Genomic DNA, 18,850 nt, shown 5'->3' on the forward strand with positions numbered 1-18,850 from the left:
TTGCTACACGAACTGCAACGACTTCTAAGTGGGTCTGAAGAGGAATGTTTCTTGCTGGAAATTTACAATTCACTAAAATTGCAACTCCACCATGTGCATGCTTGAACTATTTCTATCTTTCCTATAGGCTGTAAAATGTTTAATCGAATAAGTTACCTTTGGATTTAAGTAAGTCTCTTGCAAGCAAATGGCTACCGGATTATATTGCGAGATCAAATCATATATATCATCGGTATTACTTCGTAAACCTCTGCAATTCCATTGTACGATGTACATCATTATTTGGTTTTAGAGAGGGAAGATGATTCTATCTGTTTCTTGTAAGATGGAGCAGTTTGCTTTTGACGATCATGTTTTATCTTATCCTTTCTTGGAAAAAAAGGGCGTCCGTATTCTGTACTCCCTTCTACCTCATCGGTACCAGTAGATGAACATCCAGTTTCCATGTCATCTTCTGCATGAAGATCAAGGACTGTTTCTTCTTGTGCATTTACAGCTTCGCTGTCCATGCTGCTTGAATTTGGTTGTTGCAATTCAGTGGCGCGTTGCCTTTGTGGTTTCCTTTGTAATTTATCAATTGACGTAATTTTAGACGGAACTGAGAGTGGAGTATTGTTTATTTCGTCGATTGAAACAGGTTTATTAGCGGGCTGATTTGTCAAAAGTACAGATCGTGCCCATTCTGCAATGGATGTGTTAGGTGGGATTGACACTTCTGTTTGGATAGCAACAGCTTGACAGTTTTGGGTAGCAGTAGCATAGCTGCGTTTTGGCATTGTTACCTTGTCTTCTTGCTTCTTGATATGATACTTTGTTTTCAATCTTAAACTTCTGTATCTTTTTTTCCATTTTCCACAAATCACATGATTTTGAATAAGCTGGGTGATCATTCTTACAGTTTGGGCACTCTGGAGATTTTGCAGTACAATCTGTTTGAGAATAATTTTTCGAACCACAATTAGGACATGTAATTTCTCCTCTGCATGTTGTTTGAGAATGACCAAATTTTTGACATTTGAAACACCTTAAGGGATTTGGAATGTATGCCCGGACTCGGCAGTGGAGGAATCCTGCTTTCACTGAGTTTGGTAAATTTGGTGTACTAAAGGTCAATATGATATTTCGTGTTGGAACTAGTTTATCGTCCTTCCTGATCATGATTCGCCTTGCTTGTGTTACTTTTTGTTCTTGTAATTCCGTAACTATTTTCTCTTCGGTGACGTTTAGTAAATCCCACTCACTTATAACTCCTTTGGAGGAGTTCAGTGTATTATGCGGGGTGACTTTAATTGGGATTCCGCTTATAGTTGAAAGATTCAATAACAGTTCAGAGTGTCTTGCTTGCGTGGTTTCAATTAATAGATCTCCTGACTGGAGTCTTTTTACCATTTTTGGTGTTCCTGCTGAGTTTTCAAGACATCTTTGAATGACAAAGGGAGACAATTTGCTTACTGGTTGATTCGATAGTGAATGCATTATCAGAAAAGCTGGTGGTTCTGGTTTGCTAGAATCTGTTCTCATTCTTTTTGAGAGACTTGGATCATGTTCCCTTCTACGGGTGTCAATATGTTGAGAGCCTGTTGGCTCTAGTGGTGGATATTCGTCGCAATCCATTGTTGCTCCTTTTCGCCCCGGGAGAGGAGCTTCCTTCTCCCAGGTTACCGACCCCGCCACGTGGAGGCAGGAGCGGTGCCAACTATTGGCCAAGCGATCAGAAGAATAGGAGAGCAGTACGTTGCTAGCGATAGCAGTAACGTTGCAAGCGGGGTTAGCAGTAACGTTGCTAGCGTTCAAGCAGTGAAGTTGCTCAGCGAGGGAAGCAGTAACGTTGCGAGCGGTCAGCAGTGACGTTGCTCAGCGAGGGAAGCAGTAACGTTGCAAGCGGTCGGCAGTGACGTTGCGAGCGGTGGAGGGTTTATGAAAGCTCTAGTACTCACTCTAGGAAAAACGCTAGAAAACGCACTATAAAGATCGCTTGGCACTCGGGGCCTGATGCTATTGATTAGGGAATTTATCTTCCAGGAAGAGTCTATTGAATAGATGAAGAAGTGATTGTAATGATTCGTTACTTAGTTTCTGTATCATGGAACAGTGAATATTATCTGGTCCTGTAGCGCTGCGTCTAGATGTTGACAAGGCTCTATGCAGTTCATGGATGTAAAAGGTAAGTTGTATTGTTCATCTCCTTTTGAAGAGAAGTTTAACTTTTCTTTTTCTAAACTTGTTTTCTATCTTCTGAAGTTTGGTGTATAACTTTCTGTTGCTGATGTTTTGGCAAAGGTTTCACCTAGTATATTGGCAATTCCAGCAAGATCATTTACATTCTGCCCTCTCCATTCCATGATGGGTAGAGGTGTCGCTTGATATTTTCCACTCATTTTTCTGATTGCTTTCCAAATTTCATGTGTAGGTATTGGTATTGGTATTTTTGGGCAGAAGGGCAACAAGGGTCAAAATGTGCCTGTTCCTATGACATGCTTTTATTTAAAATTTCGGTCCAGTTTGTCATCATAGAAAATGATATATTCGTATATGCTTAAGAAACGTAAATATTTCATTTAAATTCGCATTGTTTCCAATAATATGGGCAAATGATAGAGGCCCTTTCAGTCGTGACAGAGAAAGGAAACTAAGTATCCTTTCCATACGAATAGCGAATGGTTGATTGGCAGTCTGGCGAGTGGTGTACAGATTTTCCCTGCGTGGCTCAAAAACGGGTGTCCACGTCGAATGGTCTGGCAGAGATTTTAGTTTCAAAACATAATGCAGAGTTTTGCTTAGTTATTTTTATTTTTAATTCTTTTTATTTATTTAATTTTTTTTAATTTTTTTTATTTTTTAGGTCCTAGCTACTGAAATCTCAGAAAACTAAGTGGCAGGACTTGCCAGAGTACTTATTTAAAATATTGGTGTACCTGGTCGGTCTCCACGGGGCGAAGTGTGGGCAACGTCTGGCCTCAGCAGAGGCCTGGCGGCTAAATGGCCAGAAGAACAACGATAACAACGATACACAACACTACTCATGTACAGTACCCATACACTTTTAAATCTCTGGCCTTTACAGCGACAATGTAAACTACGCGGAGATGGGGGAAACCCCTGGTGCCGTTTGACCTCAAACAAACTTTACACTTTACACACTGCAGAGACAATTGTGTCCTACGAAGCGATAACGAGGGCTCATTCGCTTCGACATATAGGCTCTGGACAGGGGACGTTCGGAATGTTTCAGTGGCAATACGAATCGCCTGATGGTGGATGGGATCCAGCCATAGGAGTACGCTGAGTCTAGAAGATGCATATACCTGGCACCCGTAATCCAACTTTGATCGCACAAGTGCACGATAGAGGTGCAAAAGGGTGCACCGGTCAGCGCACCAAGAATGTGAAGAGTTTGCACGTAGGATATTCAAGCCTCTCGCGCACTTCGTACGTAGTTGACGAATGTGTTGTAGAAAAGTCAACTTTCTATCAAATACGAGCCCAAAGATCTAGTCTCAGGTACTATTGGAATAGTATTAAGTCCAAGCCTCAATTCAGGTTAGGGGTGAAGATTGCTTTTTCTGAAAAATGCATGCAGTCTTCTGTGGAAAGAACCTGAATCCGTTATTCATTGCCCATGAGTTAAGATGGTCAACAGCATGTTGCAGTTGCATCTCAATTACCCCCATGTTGCAGGAATGAGAGAATATGCTAAAATCGTCAACATAGAGCGCACAATTTACAGTTGGAGGAAGTTTTTCTCTGATGGTATTCATTTTGATGGCAAAAAGCGTAACACTTAAAATGGATCCTTGAGGTACTCCCTCCTCTTGACTAAAAGAGCGAGAGAATGTAGCTCCTACACGGACTTGAAAAGATAGATAAGATATAAATTTTTTTATAAAATTTGGGAGATGACCTCTAAGGCCGATGCTATAGATGTCTTTTAAAATTCCAAATCTCCAAGTTGTGGCATATGCTTTTTCCATATCGAAGAACAAAGGCACCAGGTTTTCTCGTTTTAAAAAGGCATCTCGAATTGAAGTTTCGAGCCTGATTAAATGGTCAAAATTTGACCTGTTCCTACGGAAGCTGCACTGCAATGCGGAGATGAGCCCATTTGCCCCCAAATACCATATAAAGCAGGCATTGACCATTCTCACCAGAATTTTCCACAGACAGCTGGTCAGAGCAATAGTTCTTTGGGATTTTAGGATCATCTTTTCCTGGCTTAGGAAAGGCAATCACGAATCCCTTATGCCAGGAATCTGGAAATTGCTCTTCTTGAAATATTCTGTTATATAGAAAGAGCAGTTGGTCCATCTATTTTGCTGACAGATGCTTTATCATATCATATTGGATAAGATCTGGTCCAGCAGCACTTACCTTGGTAAAAGTTAGAGATGTTTTTAATTCTTCCGGTGGTGAAGGGCCCCTTATAGTGATAAGACTTTTTTGATTTAAAGTTAATTGGCTGCTTTTCGAGTTTGTATTTCCAGACCGGAAATTCGGGGGAGTAAAATGATGTTGACGAGATGGCAGAAAAGGTCTCCCCAAGTGCGTTGGCTATTGCAGTTGGGTCCGCAATAACGCATCCATTATATTCCAGGACCGAATTAGGCTGTGATGTATATTTACCCTTAATTTCCGGATTCTATCCAAGATAGCAGTAAAGTGGATGGGTAATAGTAGATGTAAAAAAAAAAACTTGGTAATAGTAGAACATTCTTTCCAGGATTTTGTACAAGCAGCTCGTCAGAGCAATAGGACGCTATTTTTTGGTATTTTTAGATCCTTTCTTGGTTTCAGAAAGGGAAGGACGGTTTCCATATGCTATGAGCCCGGAAATGCCTCTTCAATATAAATTCTATTATAGAGACAGAGCAAACGATCCATGGATTCTGATGGAAGGTTTTTAATCATCCATAATGGATGTCCTCTGGCCCAACAGCATTCGCCTTGTATAGTTGAGAGTGCTGCTTTTAAAGGGCTGATTGTATTTCTCGCAATTGTTAGAGGACAGCTTCAGGTGACATTTTTCTTATCTTTGTTTGAGCGCGAGGAACTCTGGCGGGTACGATGTTTCTGAAGACATCTGAGCGAATGTCTCCCCGAGAGTATTTGCATTTGCAGTTCAATCTGCAATTGTACATCCATTATGTTAAAGAATCGATGACGGATGTGAGGTGTATTTGCCCTTCATTTTCCAAACTTTATCACACATGGTTTTGGGACTGGCAGTCCGTGTAGGGGAAGATGAAAATCTGATCCAAGATTCCTTTTGGCTTTGACGTCTGATGTTCCATGCTTTTTGCACGTGCACGTTTGAAGGATATTAAAGTATCAGGGGCTGGGGTAACGACGAAATATTCCCCATGCTTGGTTTTGAGCCTTCCTTGCTGCTGTGCATTCTTCATTCCACCATGGATTTGGAAAACGTTGAAAGCGGGACGATGTCCTTGGAAATGCAGCTGCCGCTGCATTTCCAAGGGCTTATGATATGAAAAGTGCCACCCGGAAATTGGGGATGATGAGTTTCAGTACGGCTTGTATAATGTATTTAGGAAGGATAGGTTAGATAGAAGGGGTGGTGGTGTAATGCTTCTTATCAGAAGCAGCCTAAGTGCGACGATAGCTTTCCCGGATTCAGACGTTTCACATGCTAGTATAGAGTCTGTATGGTGTGAGATAGTTGGAAACAAAGGTATAATGCGAGTAGGAGTAATCTACAGACCAGGTGATTGTGAAGATTATGACAAAAGCCTCTACATGCAAATGGAATGGGCAAGTAAGCGTCAATGCCCTTATTATGGGTGATTTCAATCTGCCTCTAATTGATTGGAGTAAATGGGAAGGAAACTCGACATGGGGAACAAAATTTTTAAATCAACTAGATGACTGTTATTTATATCAACATGTCAGGGAAAATACTAGAGAAAAGAATATCCTAGACCTCATCATCACACATGAATCAGATGACATAACAGGGCTGACAGTAGAGGAACCAGTAGCAGGAAGTGATCACGGAGTTCTACGGTGGATGATGACGAGAGAGGTAGCAGAAGTAAAAGGCAAAGGAATGGGTTTTAACTTCAGAAAAGGAAATTACGATGCCTTAAGGTACTACATGGCCTCTATTAACTGGGTAGATATCGCGCAGAGAATGAATACGATTGAACTGTGGTACGCTTTTAAAACATTAATCACAGATGCCTTGAATGCGTATATACCATTAAAAAAATACTCCACGAGGAGGGTTCCAAGTTGGATGACTAGTGAAGTTGCCGCATTACTTTAGCAGAAAAAGGTGGCATGGAAAGGTTACAGAACAATAAAAAGTACTGAAGCCTATAACAGCTACAAGGTGATGTGTAATAGAGCCACAGAAAAGGTTCGACAGGCAAAGGCAGTTTATGAGAAATCACTAGCAAACAGAGCAAAGAGGGGGGATAAAGAATTCTTCACATATATAAATGCCAAGAAGAGCAGGACAAACCAGATCGGACCTTTATGTAAGGGAAAGGGGATAGTAATAAATACACCAGCTGCCGTTGCAGATGAACTCAACAGTTATTTTGCATCGATATTTACAAATGAAAAGCCTTTTGTGGCAAAGGGAAATTGTGGGAGCGAAGTTAAAAAATATGTAATTAATGATATTGAAATTTCGCAAGATTATTTAATGAAAAAACTTTCGAGCCTACAGACCAGTAAGGCTCCTGGAGTTGATGGAATATACCCTATAATCTTAAGAGAGGCGGCAAGCGAGTGCATTGAACCATTGAGCCTAATTATGCGAGCATCATTAGACTCTGGGGAGATTCCCTTGGATTGGAAAAGTGCAAATGTATCTCCCATACATAAGGGTGGCTCTAAAAGTGAAGTTGGAAATTATCGACCTGTCAGTCTGACTTCAGTAGTAGGGAAAATCATGGAGGCAATGATCAAGGGTGGAATTCAGGATCATTTGGATCGAATTGAAATTCTCAAGGATACTCAGCATGGTTTCGTAAAGGGAAAATCATGTTTAACAAATCTGGTTCGCTATTTCGAAAGGGTCACTCACGAGCTGGATTTAGGGAATAATTTCGACATTGTTTATTTAGATTTCAGCAAAGCTTTTGACTCAGTCCCACATGAGCGGTTGCTTTATAAGCTGGAACAGGTTGGAATCACTGGGAAAATCCTTAGATGGATAGAAGGATGGCTTCAGGGCAGGAGGCAGAGGGTTGTGATAAATGGCTATTCCTCAGATTGGGTTGATGTAAGAAGTGGGGTTCCCCAAGGATCAGTATTAGGACCACTGTTGTTTTTAATTTTCATAAACGACATTGATGAAGGGATAGAGGGCGTGATGTCTAAATTTGCAGATGATGTTAAAATTGGGAGAGTAGTTAATGATCACTGTCAAGCTGAGCTTCTTCAGAGAGACCTAGATAGACTTCAGGAATGGTCAGAAAAATGGCAGCTGTGCTTTAATCCAACAAAGTGTAAGGTATTACACCTGGGAAACAGTAATCCCAAAAAAACTTATTCACTTGGTGGAGTTCAACTAAAGCCAGTACTGGAGGAAAGGGACTTGGGTGTTACGATACGGTCAGACATGAAATTATCTGAGCATTGTAAACAGGTTGCAAGGAAGGCCCATGGTGTCCTATCAATGATCTATCGAACTTTTGCAAGTAGAGATAGGGACGTGATAATCCCATTATATAAGGCTTATGTTAGACCACACTTGGAATACTGTGTTCAAGTATGGAGACCGCACCTGAAGAAAGACATCGAGCTTCTTGAAAGGGTGCAAAGACGGGTAACTCGCCTGGTGAGATCGGCAAAAGGGCGTCCGTATGAAGAAAGACTTCGAATATGTGGGTTGCAGAGTTTGGAAACTAGACACCTTAGAGGAGATTTGATTGAGGTGTTTAAGGCTCTGAGAGGCATCAGTAAAATGAATGAGGACAAAATTTTCAAGATTATAAATGATGCTAGAACTAGGGGGCATAAATTCAAGTTACGGGGGGAAATGTTTAGATTGGATTGCAGGAAGTTCTATTTTAGCCAGCGAGTTATAAATTACTGGAATAAGTTGCCTTCATGGGTGGTAGAGGCCGAGAGTTTGGGGAAATTCAAAGGTCATCTGGATAGTACTTTCGGGTAAGGGAAGCACATAGGATGATAGGTTTAATTTCCTTTTTATTTATTTTTTATTTTATTAATTATTATTATTTAGTTATTTATTTTTATTTTTTTGTTTTTATCATTGTTTTGTTCGGATTTATTTTTTTTTATTTTTTATTTTTTTTTGGCTGGTGCAGCATAAGCCATAGGCTTTCTTGCACCATGCGGCCGTTACTAATACTAATACTAATACTAATAAAAGGCTATGCGTAATTCACTACCCAATAAGTACACGTGCGTAATTCACTACCCAATAAGTACACGTGCGTAATGCACTACCCAATAAGTGGGTTTTAACGCTGTTTAGTGATATTCTATAGCTCAGAGTGATTACTCAAGGTCATCTTTACCCGCTGAGAACATTTTCGACGTTGGATCCGATGATGCAGTTAAGTATTTTTTGACCTATTTTTCGGATAGCAATTTGTACTGTAGTACGTAATGGCGGACTCCATTCATTGTATTCTTAGTTAGCCTTGCTAGGCCCGCCAAACGTCACGTGTATTTTGCCTATCTCTTTGCTTACCTGCCAAAGTGCGCCTCTTAGACGCGACCAAGAGCCTACAGCTATACACCTGCTTGCACTCAGTCCTTCCGAAATAATCCGCATCCCTAGGGAACTTCTGCAATCCCCTTCTGTTGACTGATAATCATTGTCTCCCTTCTTAGAGACAATGATTATCAGAGTTATATCAAAGTTATTATCAAATAATAACAAAGTTATTCTCTGCATCTAGTTCTTTTGAAACTGCACCATAGTATCCAATCAAATTGTTCAGGCAAGACTTTCCCTTAACAAAACCATACTGTGTCCGAGCTATAAGTGAAGTCTTGTCTAGATGATCCTGCAGTGCTTCTTTAACCAGTGCCTCCATTAATTTTCATGGAACAGAAGTTAAACTCACAGGTCTATAATTACTTGTATCAGCCTTTGATCCTCCTTTGTGAATTGGGGTCACATTTGCACATCTCCAGTCTATGGGTACCTCCCCTGAGTCCAAGGAAGCACTCATTATTATGGCTAAGGGTTTGCTTACTTCCTTTACTGCCTCCTTTAATATAACTAGATAGATCCCATCTACCCCAGGTGCCTTTCTTGTGTTTATCTTCAACAATTTCTCCTCCACTTTACTCTCAGTTATTACAAGATTATCTAGCTTACTGCCAGAGTTAAATACACCTCTGGCGTTCTCCTCGCTGAATAACTCCTCATGTGTGAATGTCAATGCAAAATATTCATTTCGTTTGTTAGCTACTTGAGCAGGATCATCAACAGTTGAACCATCGATATCAAGTGGGCCAATCTGATTCATCCCCTTCCTTCTAGATTTTACATAAGTAAAAAACTCTTTGCTGTTTTTCTTTGCATCCTTTGCCAAAGATTTCTGCCTTCGCCTACCTAACTTCCTTTGTAACTTGGTTACAGATCAACTTATATCTATCATAGGCTTCTGTGTCACATGTTAATTTGCATGTATCCAATGCATTTTTCTTCTCTGCCATATGTCTCATTAGTTCATCTGACATCAATTTAGTCCTAAACCTTGAACAATATTTCTTAGTTGGTATTTTACGTAAAGCCTAGTAGCTTCCAAGATAAGTTCTTTGAATGCTTCCCATTTTGAATTTGCTGTTGGTAACATCATCAGTTGGTCCCACTGTATAGAATTTAAATACTGTCTAAGACCTTCGTAGTCGTCTTTTCAAAAGCAGTAACCCTTCCCTTAACCCCTGATGGTAGTTACCTCTTTGAGTAACTCCTACTTCAGCACACTGTGATCAATGCTGCCTAGTGGTGTCTTTATCTGCAGATGCTTAACGCATTACGAATCACTACTGATAATCAAATCAAGAATATTACTCCCTCTAGTTGCCTCCCGAAATGCTGATGTAGAAAACAATCATCAAATAAATCCACAAAAGCCTTGGTAGTGTGTGAGTGACCAACCCACAAATTCCAGTCAATATCTGGGAAATTAAAATCCCCCATTATAAGACTCTCAGATTTAGTGGCCCAATCTATTTCCCTGTAAAGTTCCTTATTATACTCATCAGAGTCATTAGGCCTATAGCACACTCCTACTCTCAATTTTGATCTCCCAATGCTTATGTCACACCAAACTAACTCGACACTGCACTGTAAAGCGATGTCGACTGGCTTCACTTCCTTGGATTTTATATGTTTCTTAACTAATAGAATAACCCCTTCTCCCTCCCTATCCTCTCTATCCTTTCTGTACATATTGTACTCCCCAAATTCCAGTTCTGAATTCCTTATATCTGTGTGACACCATGTATCTAATATCCCAATAATATCCGCCTTTGATGCATTGAGCAATACCTCAAATTCATCAAATTTATTTACGGAACTCCTAGAATTGGTGTACATGAAAGTATACATGCACCTGTTCCTATTTTTAGCTACCCTAACATAACCCATGTGTTTACTTGTACCGCAAGGACTCCCAGCAATCGCTGAAATACCCTGTATCTTGTTTTCCAGGCTTCTACTTATTCCAATAGCAGTGCAAGAATCACTTTCACCTCTGCCAGTGGCTACTGTTAATCTATTAGTCCTTGTAACCCCCAAGCTAGCAGTTTTCCGACCCACTTAACACTGCCTCGATAGCATCAACAAATATTATTGCACCCTTTCTATTTAAGTGTATCCCATCCCTGTAGAAGCAGTCTCTCCTGTTAAAAAGTACAGACCAGGCTGAAAAAAATTCTACCCCTTGAGCCTTGCACAATCTTTCCAGGGTCGAATTGATCGACACGGCTCTCATCATATACTCCATCTTATCGTGTTTGGGCAATATTGCAGACACTTTCAAATTGAACCCTAATTCACCGCTGTTTTTTTCAACACTGACCTGTAGTTGTTAAGTAATTCTGCCGGTCTCCTACTCTTAATATCATTAGTGCCAACGTGTACAACTATATCACCTTTTGTGTGCTCTTAAAAGATAATATCCGCCCTACAACGTTATCAACCTTTGCCCCTGGCACACAGAATGAGTAAGATATGTATGTCCATTCTTTAACCTGGCAAGGATTACTTCTTCTTTTCATATATCTCTTTCGCTGGACTTCCACTTCTTTAAATCTGGTTTAATTTGATAGAGTTTAGTATAAGTTTGCTGGCTTCATTACCTTTAATTCCTGTATGTCCCTGGATCCAACAAATGATTATGTTTTGTTTTATTTTAAGGAGCTTGTTGAGAGTCGCTTGAATTTGTCTTAGAATTGAATGGAAATTCTTTCTGTCGCACCGTATTGTTTGAATTACACTGAGGGAATCTGAAGATCAGACTATGGGGTAACTTTTGGTGCCATATTCGGCCTATTGCTAACTTCACTGCCTGTAGTTCAGCTGTAAAGATGCTACATTCTGTTGAGAGAACTTTGGTTATAGTAGTATCAAGAACACTGCTGCCGCATCGACTTTTGTATCGGTATATATTTGTGTATAGTGTGGATATTTTTCTAGAGAGACAGCATGTAGTAGTTGAAAGCTGTTTCCTGGCAGGGAATTTCTTCCCCAGTTATGTTATTGTTGTTGAGTTTAACGACATTTAGGCTGATAGGGCCATATTGTGTCTTTCTAATGGCGAATATGAAATAATAACTATATTTTATGATATATTCCTATGCGATTTAGGAAAGTAAATAAGTCTGTTTTATTAGGATCATCTCCAAGAATCTGCAATAAATTTATCTATGACTGAGTATTAGCAATCGATTTAAAGGTGTTTAACCGGATATTTTGTAAGAGGGGACAGTCTTCTAACAAATGGCGAATGGTCAGTTGTACATGACAAGATGTACATTGGTGAAAGTTGTCATTCCTAAATAGATACAGGTGAGTGAGGTGTGTATGCCCAATTCTTAGCCTTCCTAAAATGGTTTCTTCTCGTCTATTGTACCGGAAGCTGGAGAGCTACAGTTTTGGTTCGGGTTTTGTTTTGTATAATTTGTTTCCTGAATAATCTCTCCAGGTTAGTGACCAGCTATTGTAGCATACTTTACGGATAATATGTTTATAATCGGTATATGGAGTTTGAAAAGTCTGCAAAAGAGTATAATCTGGTTGTTTGGCAGCAAGATTTGCTCTTTCATTTCCAGATATTCCACAATGTCCTGGAAACCAGCAGAATTTCAGAGTTTGATTCGATTCCTTACAGGCAAGTAACTTCGAATGTATTTGTTTTATTACTGGGTAAGATGTGTTAGTATTACTACTTATAGCAGGGACGGCACTGAGTGAGTCACTGTATATCAAGGCTGATGAAATTAGAAGTTCAGTAATATGATCCAGAGCCAAGTTTACAGCATAAAGCTCAGCAGTGAAGATACTGCATTCCATTGGTAATGAGACAGAAGTGGTGATTGAAGGGAAGACTGCCGCAGCACCTACTTGGATATCAGTTTTTGATCCAATTGTATACACTTCACATGCCTTTGAGTTAGAAAGAGAGTAAGTTGCATGTAACTGTGCGATATTGGAAGGAGATAAAGTGTTCTTTACCCATTGTTGAAAATAACCATCATAAATTGAATAGATATTTGTCCAAGGTGGATGTGATGGCGTCATGTTCTGAAATATATTACTAATTTCTATATTCCATGATTCTACTACTTCTTTAAGTCTAAGGGGAGCGGGTCGGTTTTCATTTGGTTTGCTATTGTAAAATGACTCCCATTCGGTATTGTATAGGCATCTCCAATTAGGGTGAGAAGGAAGACTGGGATTTTTGCAGCATACAAGAGAAGTAATGTTTTCCTGCGGAGATGTAACGGAGGTTCGTGAACTGCGATGTAAAGACTCTGAACTGGGGAGGTTCTGAAAGCGCCTAGAGAAATTCTCAGAGCACTATGCTGGATGGTGTTTAGCCTCTCTAAAGTACTTTTCCTCGCAGAGTCATACACTGGAGAGTCATAGTTCAGGCAGGACCTGTTGAGAGCCCTATAAAGATGGATCAATGTATGTCATTCAGCGCCCCATGACATGGATGATACACACCGGAAAATATTCAATTTCTTAAAACAGATGGTTCGAAGATAGGCCACATGTGCTTGAAAGTTCAGTTTTCTATCTAGTACCAGGCCAAGAAAACGAACAGTGCTAGCAAGGGGTATTGAAACATTATCGATCTTTAGCTCAGTATCAGGATGAAGTGACCGTAATTTGCAGAAGTGAGTAGTGGTGGATTTCTGCTCGGCAAGACGATATCCATTACGTACGGACCAGGATTCTATTCTCTTTAGAGCAATTTGTAACTGTCTTTCAACAGTATTCATACTTTGTGAGTGGCAGGATAGGGTAAGGTCATCCGCATACATGTATATTTGAACAGTTTTTGGAAGATCTTCCAATATGTTGTTGACCCGAATCGCAAATAGGGTAGCATTCAATATGGAACCCTGCGGGGCACCTTCTTCTTGAATATGAGATGCTGACAGCATGTTTCGATATCGGACCTGAAAGGTGCGTAATCTTAAAAAGGTTTGAATGATTTGTGGAAAGTAACCTCTCAGCACCAACTGATGCATGTTTTTAATAATGCCATGACGCCAAGTAGTATCAAATGCTTTCTGAATATCTAGGTTCACCATTACTAAATGTTGCCTCATGACGAAGGCATTACGAATGTTCGATTCAATTGAAGTAAATCTAGGGTAGATCTGTTTTTACGGAAGCCATATTGGTGATCAGAAAGAAGATTTTGGGAGTCCAGAATCCAGGAGAGTCTCTTATGCACCATCCTTTCAAAGGTTTTACCCAAACAGCTTATCAATGATATTGGTCTGTAATTCTGAACTAGAGAATGATCTTTGCCTGGTTTTGGGGCTGCACAAACGTAGGAATAACGCCATGACAAAGGATATGTATTTTCTGAGAAGATCCGATTATAAAACAGTAACAGTATGTGGAGATCGACTTCACATAGATGTTTTAGCATACTATAGTGATTGCCATCTGGGTACGGCTGCACTATCTGAAGATTTGCTTAAGGAGTCTCTGAGTTCAGATAAAGTAAAGGGCTGATTATATGGAAGTGAGAGTCTAGTTGAAAAAATTCAATTTATGGCGTTCTTCATCAGTTTTAATGCGTTGAAAGGAGGTCGCATAAGAGGAGGAGGCAGAAATGTGATAAAATGATTCTGATAAAGCATTTGCAATATCATTTGGGGAGGATAGGTCATGCTCATAACATTTTATTATTGGAGATTGTAGCGGTAGAAATTTCACATTGAGAAAAAGGGAAAGTTTATCCAGGAATCACTTTTTGCTTTCATCCTAATTTGTCTTGATATTGCTTTGAGTTTTTTGTAAGCAATTAGGTTAGTGGTAGTTGGGAATTTGCGAAACTTGTTCCGCGGTTTTTTTCTTCTTTCGCTTTGGAGCATTCTTCATTCCACCACGGATTTTGGTTTACACACTTGCGCTGGTCAGATTTTGGAATGTAAATTTCTGCTGCCGATAATATATGGCTGGCAATATGATCAGTTACGTCATAAATATGCTGTTTCTGTACATATAGTTTGCCAAGTAGGATGCAAGTGGAATAGTTCAATCAGTCTGCTTTATGAATATTCGAAGAAGTACGGCCTTTAGGACATGACACGACCTGTGTTTGAATTAAACCGATGATTGGAAAATGATCACTGTGAAATGGATCATTCAGCACTGACCATTCCATGCTTGGATAAAGAGATGCTGAACAGATGGATAAGGCTAAGGCTGATGTAGCACCTGTAGATTCATTCAGTTGAATAAAACATTAAAACATAAACTGTGCACTGATAAAATCCTGACATTCAATAAAAATGTGTATGTTGATTAAAATTGTGTCATATAAGAATTATGAGCCATCAGCAGAAAGGAGTGTGTAAGATGATTGTATCCTATGAGGAGCTACGCTAAATCAACTTCCTCTTTACGCAGACTAGATTACTACAGTCGGATTATAGGATTAATATGGCATAAATCGTTTTGAAGCATAACTACACCATCAGTGTAGTCATCGGTAATTTTTTTTCGTTAATTACTTGTGATCTGTACGAGGGATTAGTAGGCTAGGCTTATTTACGGTCATCTATAATTTGACTGCAATGTTATTATTTGGTTTTTAGGAGCATTAGCAACTAAGGCCATATTGCTCAGGGGATATGCGGTGGTCATTCCCTGACCTTTTCGCATCCTCCATATTTGGTGGTCAGGGGCTCAAACCCCGGTCTAATCAAGAAGCGTGTGCTACACACTACTGCTCCTGTCCACCTGGCTACGGAGGCGCCTTGGCTCCAATGTAGTCCAAATCATTTACACAGATCCTAATGGTAGCAGAAGCGAGTATCATAATCAGATTCCAAAAGATAATATAGCCTCTACTATACCCGGAACAGAATTAGTTGAGGATTTCACTTAATCGTTGATAAGGCATGCAATGAACTTAAAGAGTCGGTATATTCAAAATATATAATACAAAAATGTATTATATATAATACAAAATGTGTATTATATATACACATTTTGTGGTGGGAAGATTTATCTGTGATCTAGGACTAACTGTACAACAACTTTGCATTTTATGCTGCATTTAAGACAAATCAGTTCAGATATTGGCGTATAACACAATATATATATATATATATACAAATTTGTATATATATATATATTCCTTTGAAAATACATACTTGTGTTTGTCACAGAATTGTATTAATGGAATTAATGAATTTCATTATGGGAAATGAAAAGGGGAATGATATTAAAACCAATTAAATTAATTAATTTCATTTCCCTCTCTCTAGATTAATAATTGGAAGTGACAGCATACTGTCTCTTACGGAGTAAACTGGGAAGAAACAGATTAAGCATTGATAACAGAATACAGAATGAAGCTTATTTATTGCGTAGTTTAAGATGGCTATTTTATTTAACTTAATGCAGCATTTCCAATTTCTTTCAGCAGAATAATTCTAGCGCCCACCTCAATCGGGAAACTGAGAAAGAAAACGTGTGTGCTGGTTCCCTACAGAGACTAAAAAGTCGATAGTCGTAGCAGTGCACACTACACACGTTACATCGCAACAGCTGCACAGTTAAAATTGATCGGCTTAATTAAACTTTGATTCCCTGGCTACTGGCAATATTAGAAAAGTTATTAAACTACCTAATCTCTGTTTTAAAGATTTTCTATACTTACCGGATCTGAGGAAGTGCACACTTGGTCAAAGCACACCGAACGACACGACTGCACACTTGGCTGTCTTTAGAATTATCAGAGATAATAGTAAAAAGGTAAGAGAACGAAACAATACTATTATGAGTATTCTATAAAAATTCTTATTAATAAATGCGTAAAATGTTTAGGGAGCCTTCCAGGTTTCAGATATTACGGTGAGCAGGGGTACGCACGTAAATTCTTATTTTTGAAAAAGTTTAAATCGTTTAAATTTAATTCTGAAACTTACAGGTAATGCAAAACTAATAAGTAGGTAAAGTGTAATGGCTATTGGGAGAAAAAAGTGTAATGTGTATTCGTGTCTACCGGCACCGGGGGTTCCCCCAACTCCGCGTTGCTTTCATTGTAGGTGTAACAGTTCACTGTAAAGGCCAGAGATTTAAAAGTGTACGGATTTTTTAAGTGTAGTGTTGTGTATCGTTGTTCTTCTGGCCATTTAACCGCTAGACCCCTGCTGGGACCCAACGTTGTCCATACTTAATCTCGTGGAGGCAGGCCAGGTACCCAGTAGTTGATATTTTACTCTGGCAGGCCCTGCCACCTAGTTTTCTGAGATTACAGTGGCTAAGGCCTAAAAAAAAAAATAAATAAAATAATAAATAAAAAAAATAAAATAAATAAAAAAATCTCTGAAAAAGATTTAAGCTGAAAGAGTTTTGCATGCGCGGTTTGAATTTGGACATATTTTAATTTTTTACATTGTGTGGGACATGCTGTGGTGTATAGCCAGAGTAGGGGAGGGAGATTAAAGACTGGGAGGAAAAGCCAGAAGTATTGGGACAATAGAGTAGGTGTTCCTAAAAGCAGTGGGGCAGGCCTATGCCCCACCAGGAGTAGAGAAGCGGCCAGTGGCAGGGGAAGGAGGGAACAGGAAACCGTCTACCCCCTGCCTGGGGATTGGGAATTAAAGGTGAATAGGACTAGGGAGTCCTATTCATACCGCCATATGGCGTACTGCAAGTAGTTCCCGCATTTATGTGCAGTCCGGGTTTTTTGTCACTTGGTTTTTTTGCATGTACTCATCTTCGTCTGTTAGTTCCTGTGGCTGTGTTTGACCAGGTTCCTTGTCACTTTGATATTTTCTTGATCTTTATAGGGTCCTGTTATGTCCTTTGATCCGTTTGTGGCCTCACTTTGGTCGGAGTTGTCTTCTTCCATGCTCATTTTGATTTCCTCTTGCTCTTTGCAGTCATGTGGGGTGGTCGATTTTCTTCGATTATGTAATTTACTTTCATTCATTGTGGATGGCAATTTCCGTTTTTCTTCGGTCGAAGACTTCTAGTGCAAACTGGCTGAAAGCCACGTAGTCGTCTTCTGTGTCCAAGAGATGGTGTGCTTTGTTTTTTGGCATGTACTGTATTTTAGCTATTAGCACTCTTCTGTGTTCCTCATAGCACTCACAGTCGTGCATTATATGATGCCATGTTTCAGGCTCACCGCAGGTGCAAGTTAGCTCCTCTGATATACACAGCATGTTCAATTTTTCCTTGAATGGGCCATGGCCCGTTAGTAATTAGGTCGCATTTAACCCTGGGTTAAACCACGGGGGGGGGGGCTTTTGGATACGTCTTGGCAACCAGTGGTATGAATCTGTTCGTCACTTCGCCTTTGTTTGATGCTGTCCATCTGTCCTGCCACAGTTGTAGCAGGTGAGCCGCGATTCTATGCTTTTCTGCTTTGCGGTTGTTGTTTGGTTCTAGGGTGAGTCCATAGATTGTAGTGGGTATTCCCTTAGACAGGTGATACATCAGCCCGCAGCGAGTCACCTCCAGGTCCAGTGGGAGGACTCCTGTCAAGACCTGGAGGGCGTTCGTGCTCACTGTTCTGCATGCACAAGAGATGATGAGCATCATCTCTCGTGCATGCAGTAAAAAAAAGACACCTAGATTGTGTCCAGGTGTCTTTTATTTACTACTGTTCCTGCTTTTTTGTACCATATCGGGGATCCGTAGATAATGGCTGGGATGAAAATTGGTTTTGTAGTACAGGCTATTGGGGAGTGAAATGAATAAGTTATGTTATTATCACGAGATTCATTAAAATAGCAAAATGCTACACTTAGAATGAACATCGTGTAAGAGTCCGCAGAACTTCCTCTAAGAGTACGCAATTCTAACAAAAGTCGTATATGGATTTACCGCCTTCGTAACTACTACAGGGATTCACGCTAAAACTCAGAACAATTTCGGCACTAGATCCAGTACCGATTTGGAGATTCTTCAGAAATTTATTGTTATTATTTTATTTCCAAAGGAATATTGCTTTACACTTATGCAGCTAGAGGACACAGGTTACAAGATAATGCATGAGTTTACATGATTACACGAATGAAAAATTACAAGGCTACATGAATGAAAAATTACAAGGCTATATGAATGAAAAATTACAAGGCTACATGAATGAAAAATTACACACTATATACAGTTTATGTACGGAGCAGTCAG

General features: G+C 39.7%; 1 protein-coding gene across 1 annotated transcript in view; it reads right to left on the reverse strand.

Annotated features, from left to right (window-relative positions):
• The window catches only part of LOC150084482 (uncharacterized), a 139,083-nt gene that overhangs the window by 85,934 nt on the left and 34,299 nt on the right, over positions 1-18,850 (reverse strand). Inside the window, exon 3 of the mRNA XM_090376260.1 lies at positions 16,368-16,495. Within this exon, the coding sequence (XP_090232386.1) occupies positions 16,368-16,495 (128 nt within the window). The remainder of the gene's footprint in view (positions 1-16,367; positions 16,496-18,850) is intronic.

This window comes from Mastigoproctus giganteus, chromosome 6 (assembly GCF_048544385.1).
Source record: "Mastigoproctus giganteus isolate SK-2022 chromosome 6, ASM4854438v1, whole genome shotgun sequence".
Lineage (NCBI taxonomy): Eukaryota > Metazoa > Arthropoda > Arachnida > Uropygi > Thelyphonidae > Mastigoproctus > Mastigoproctus giganteus.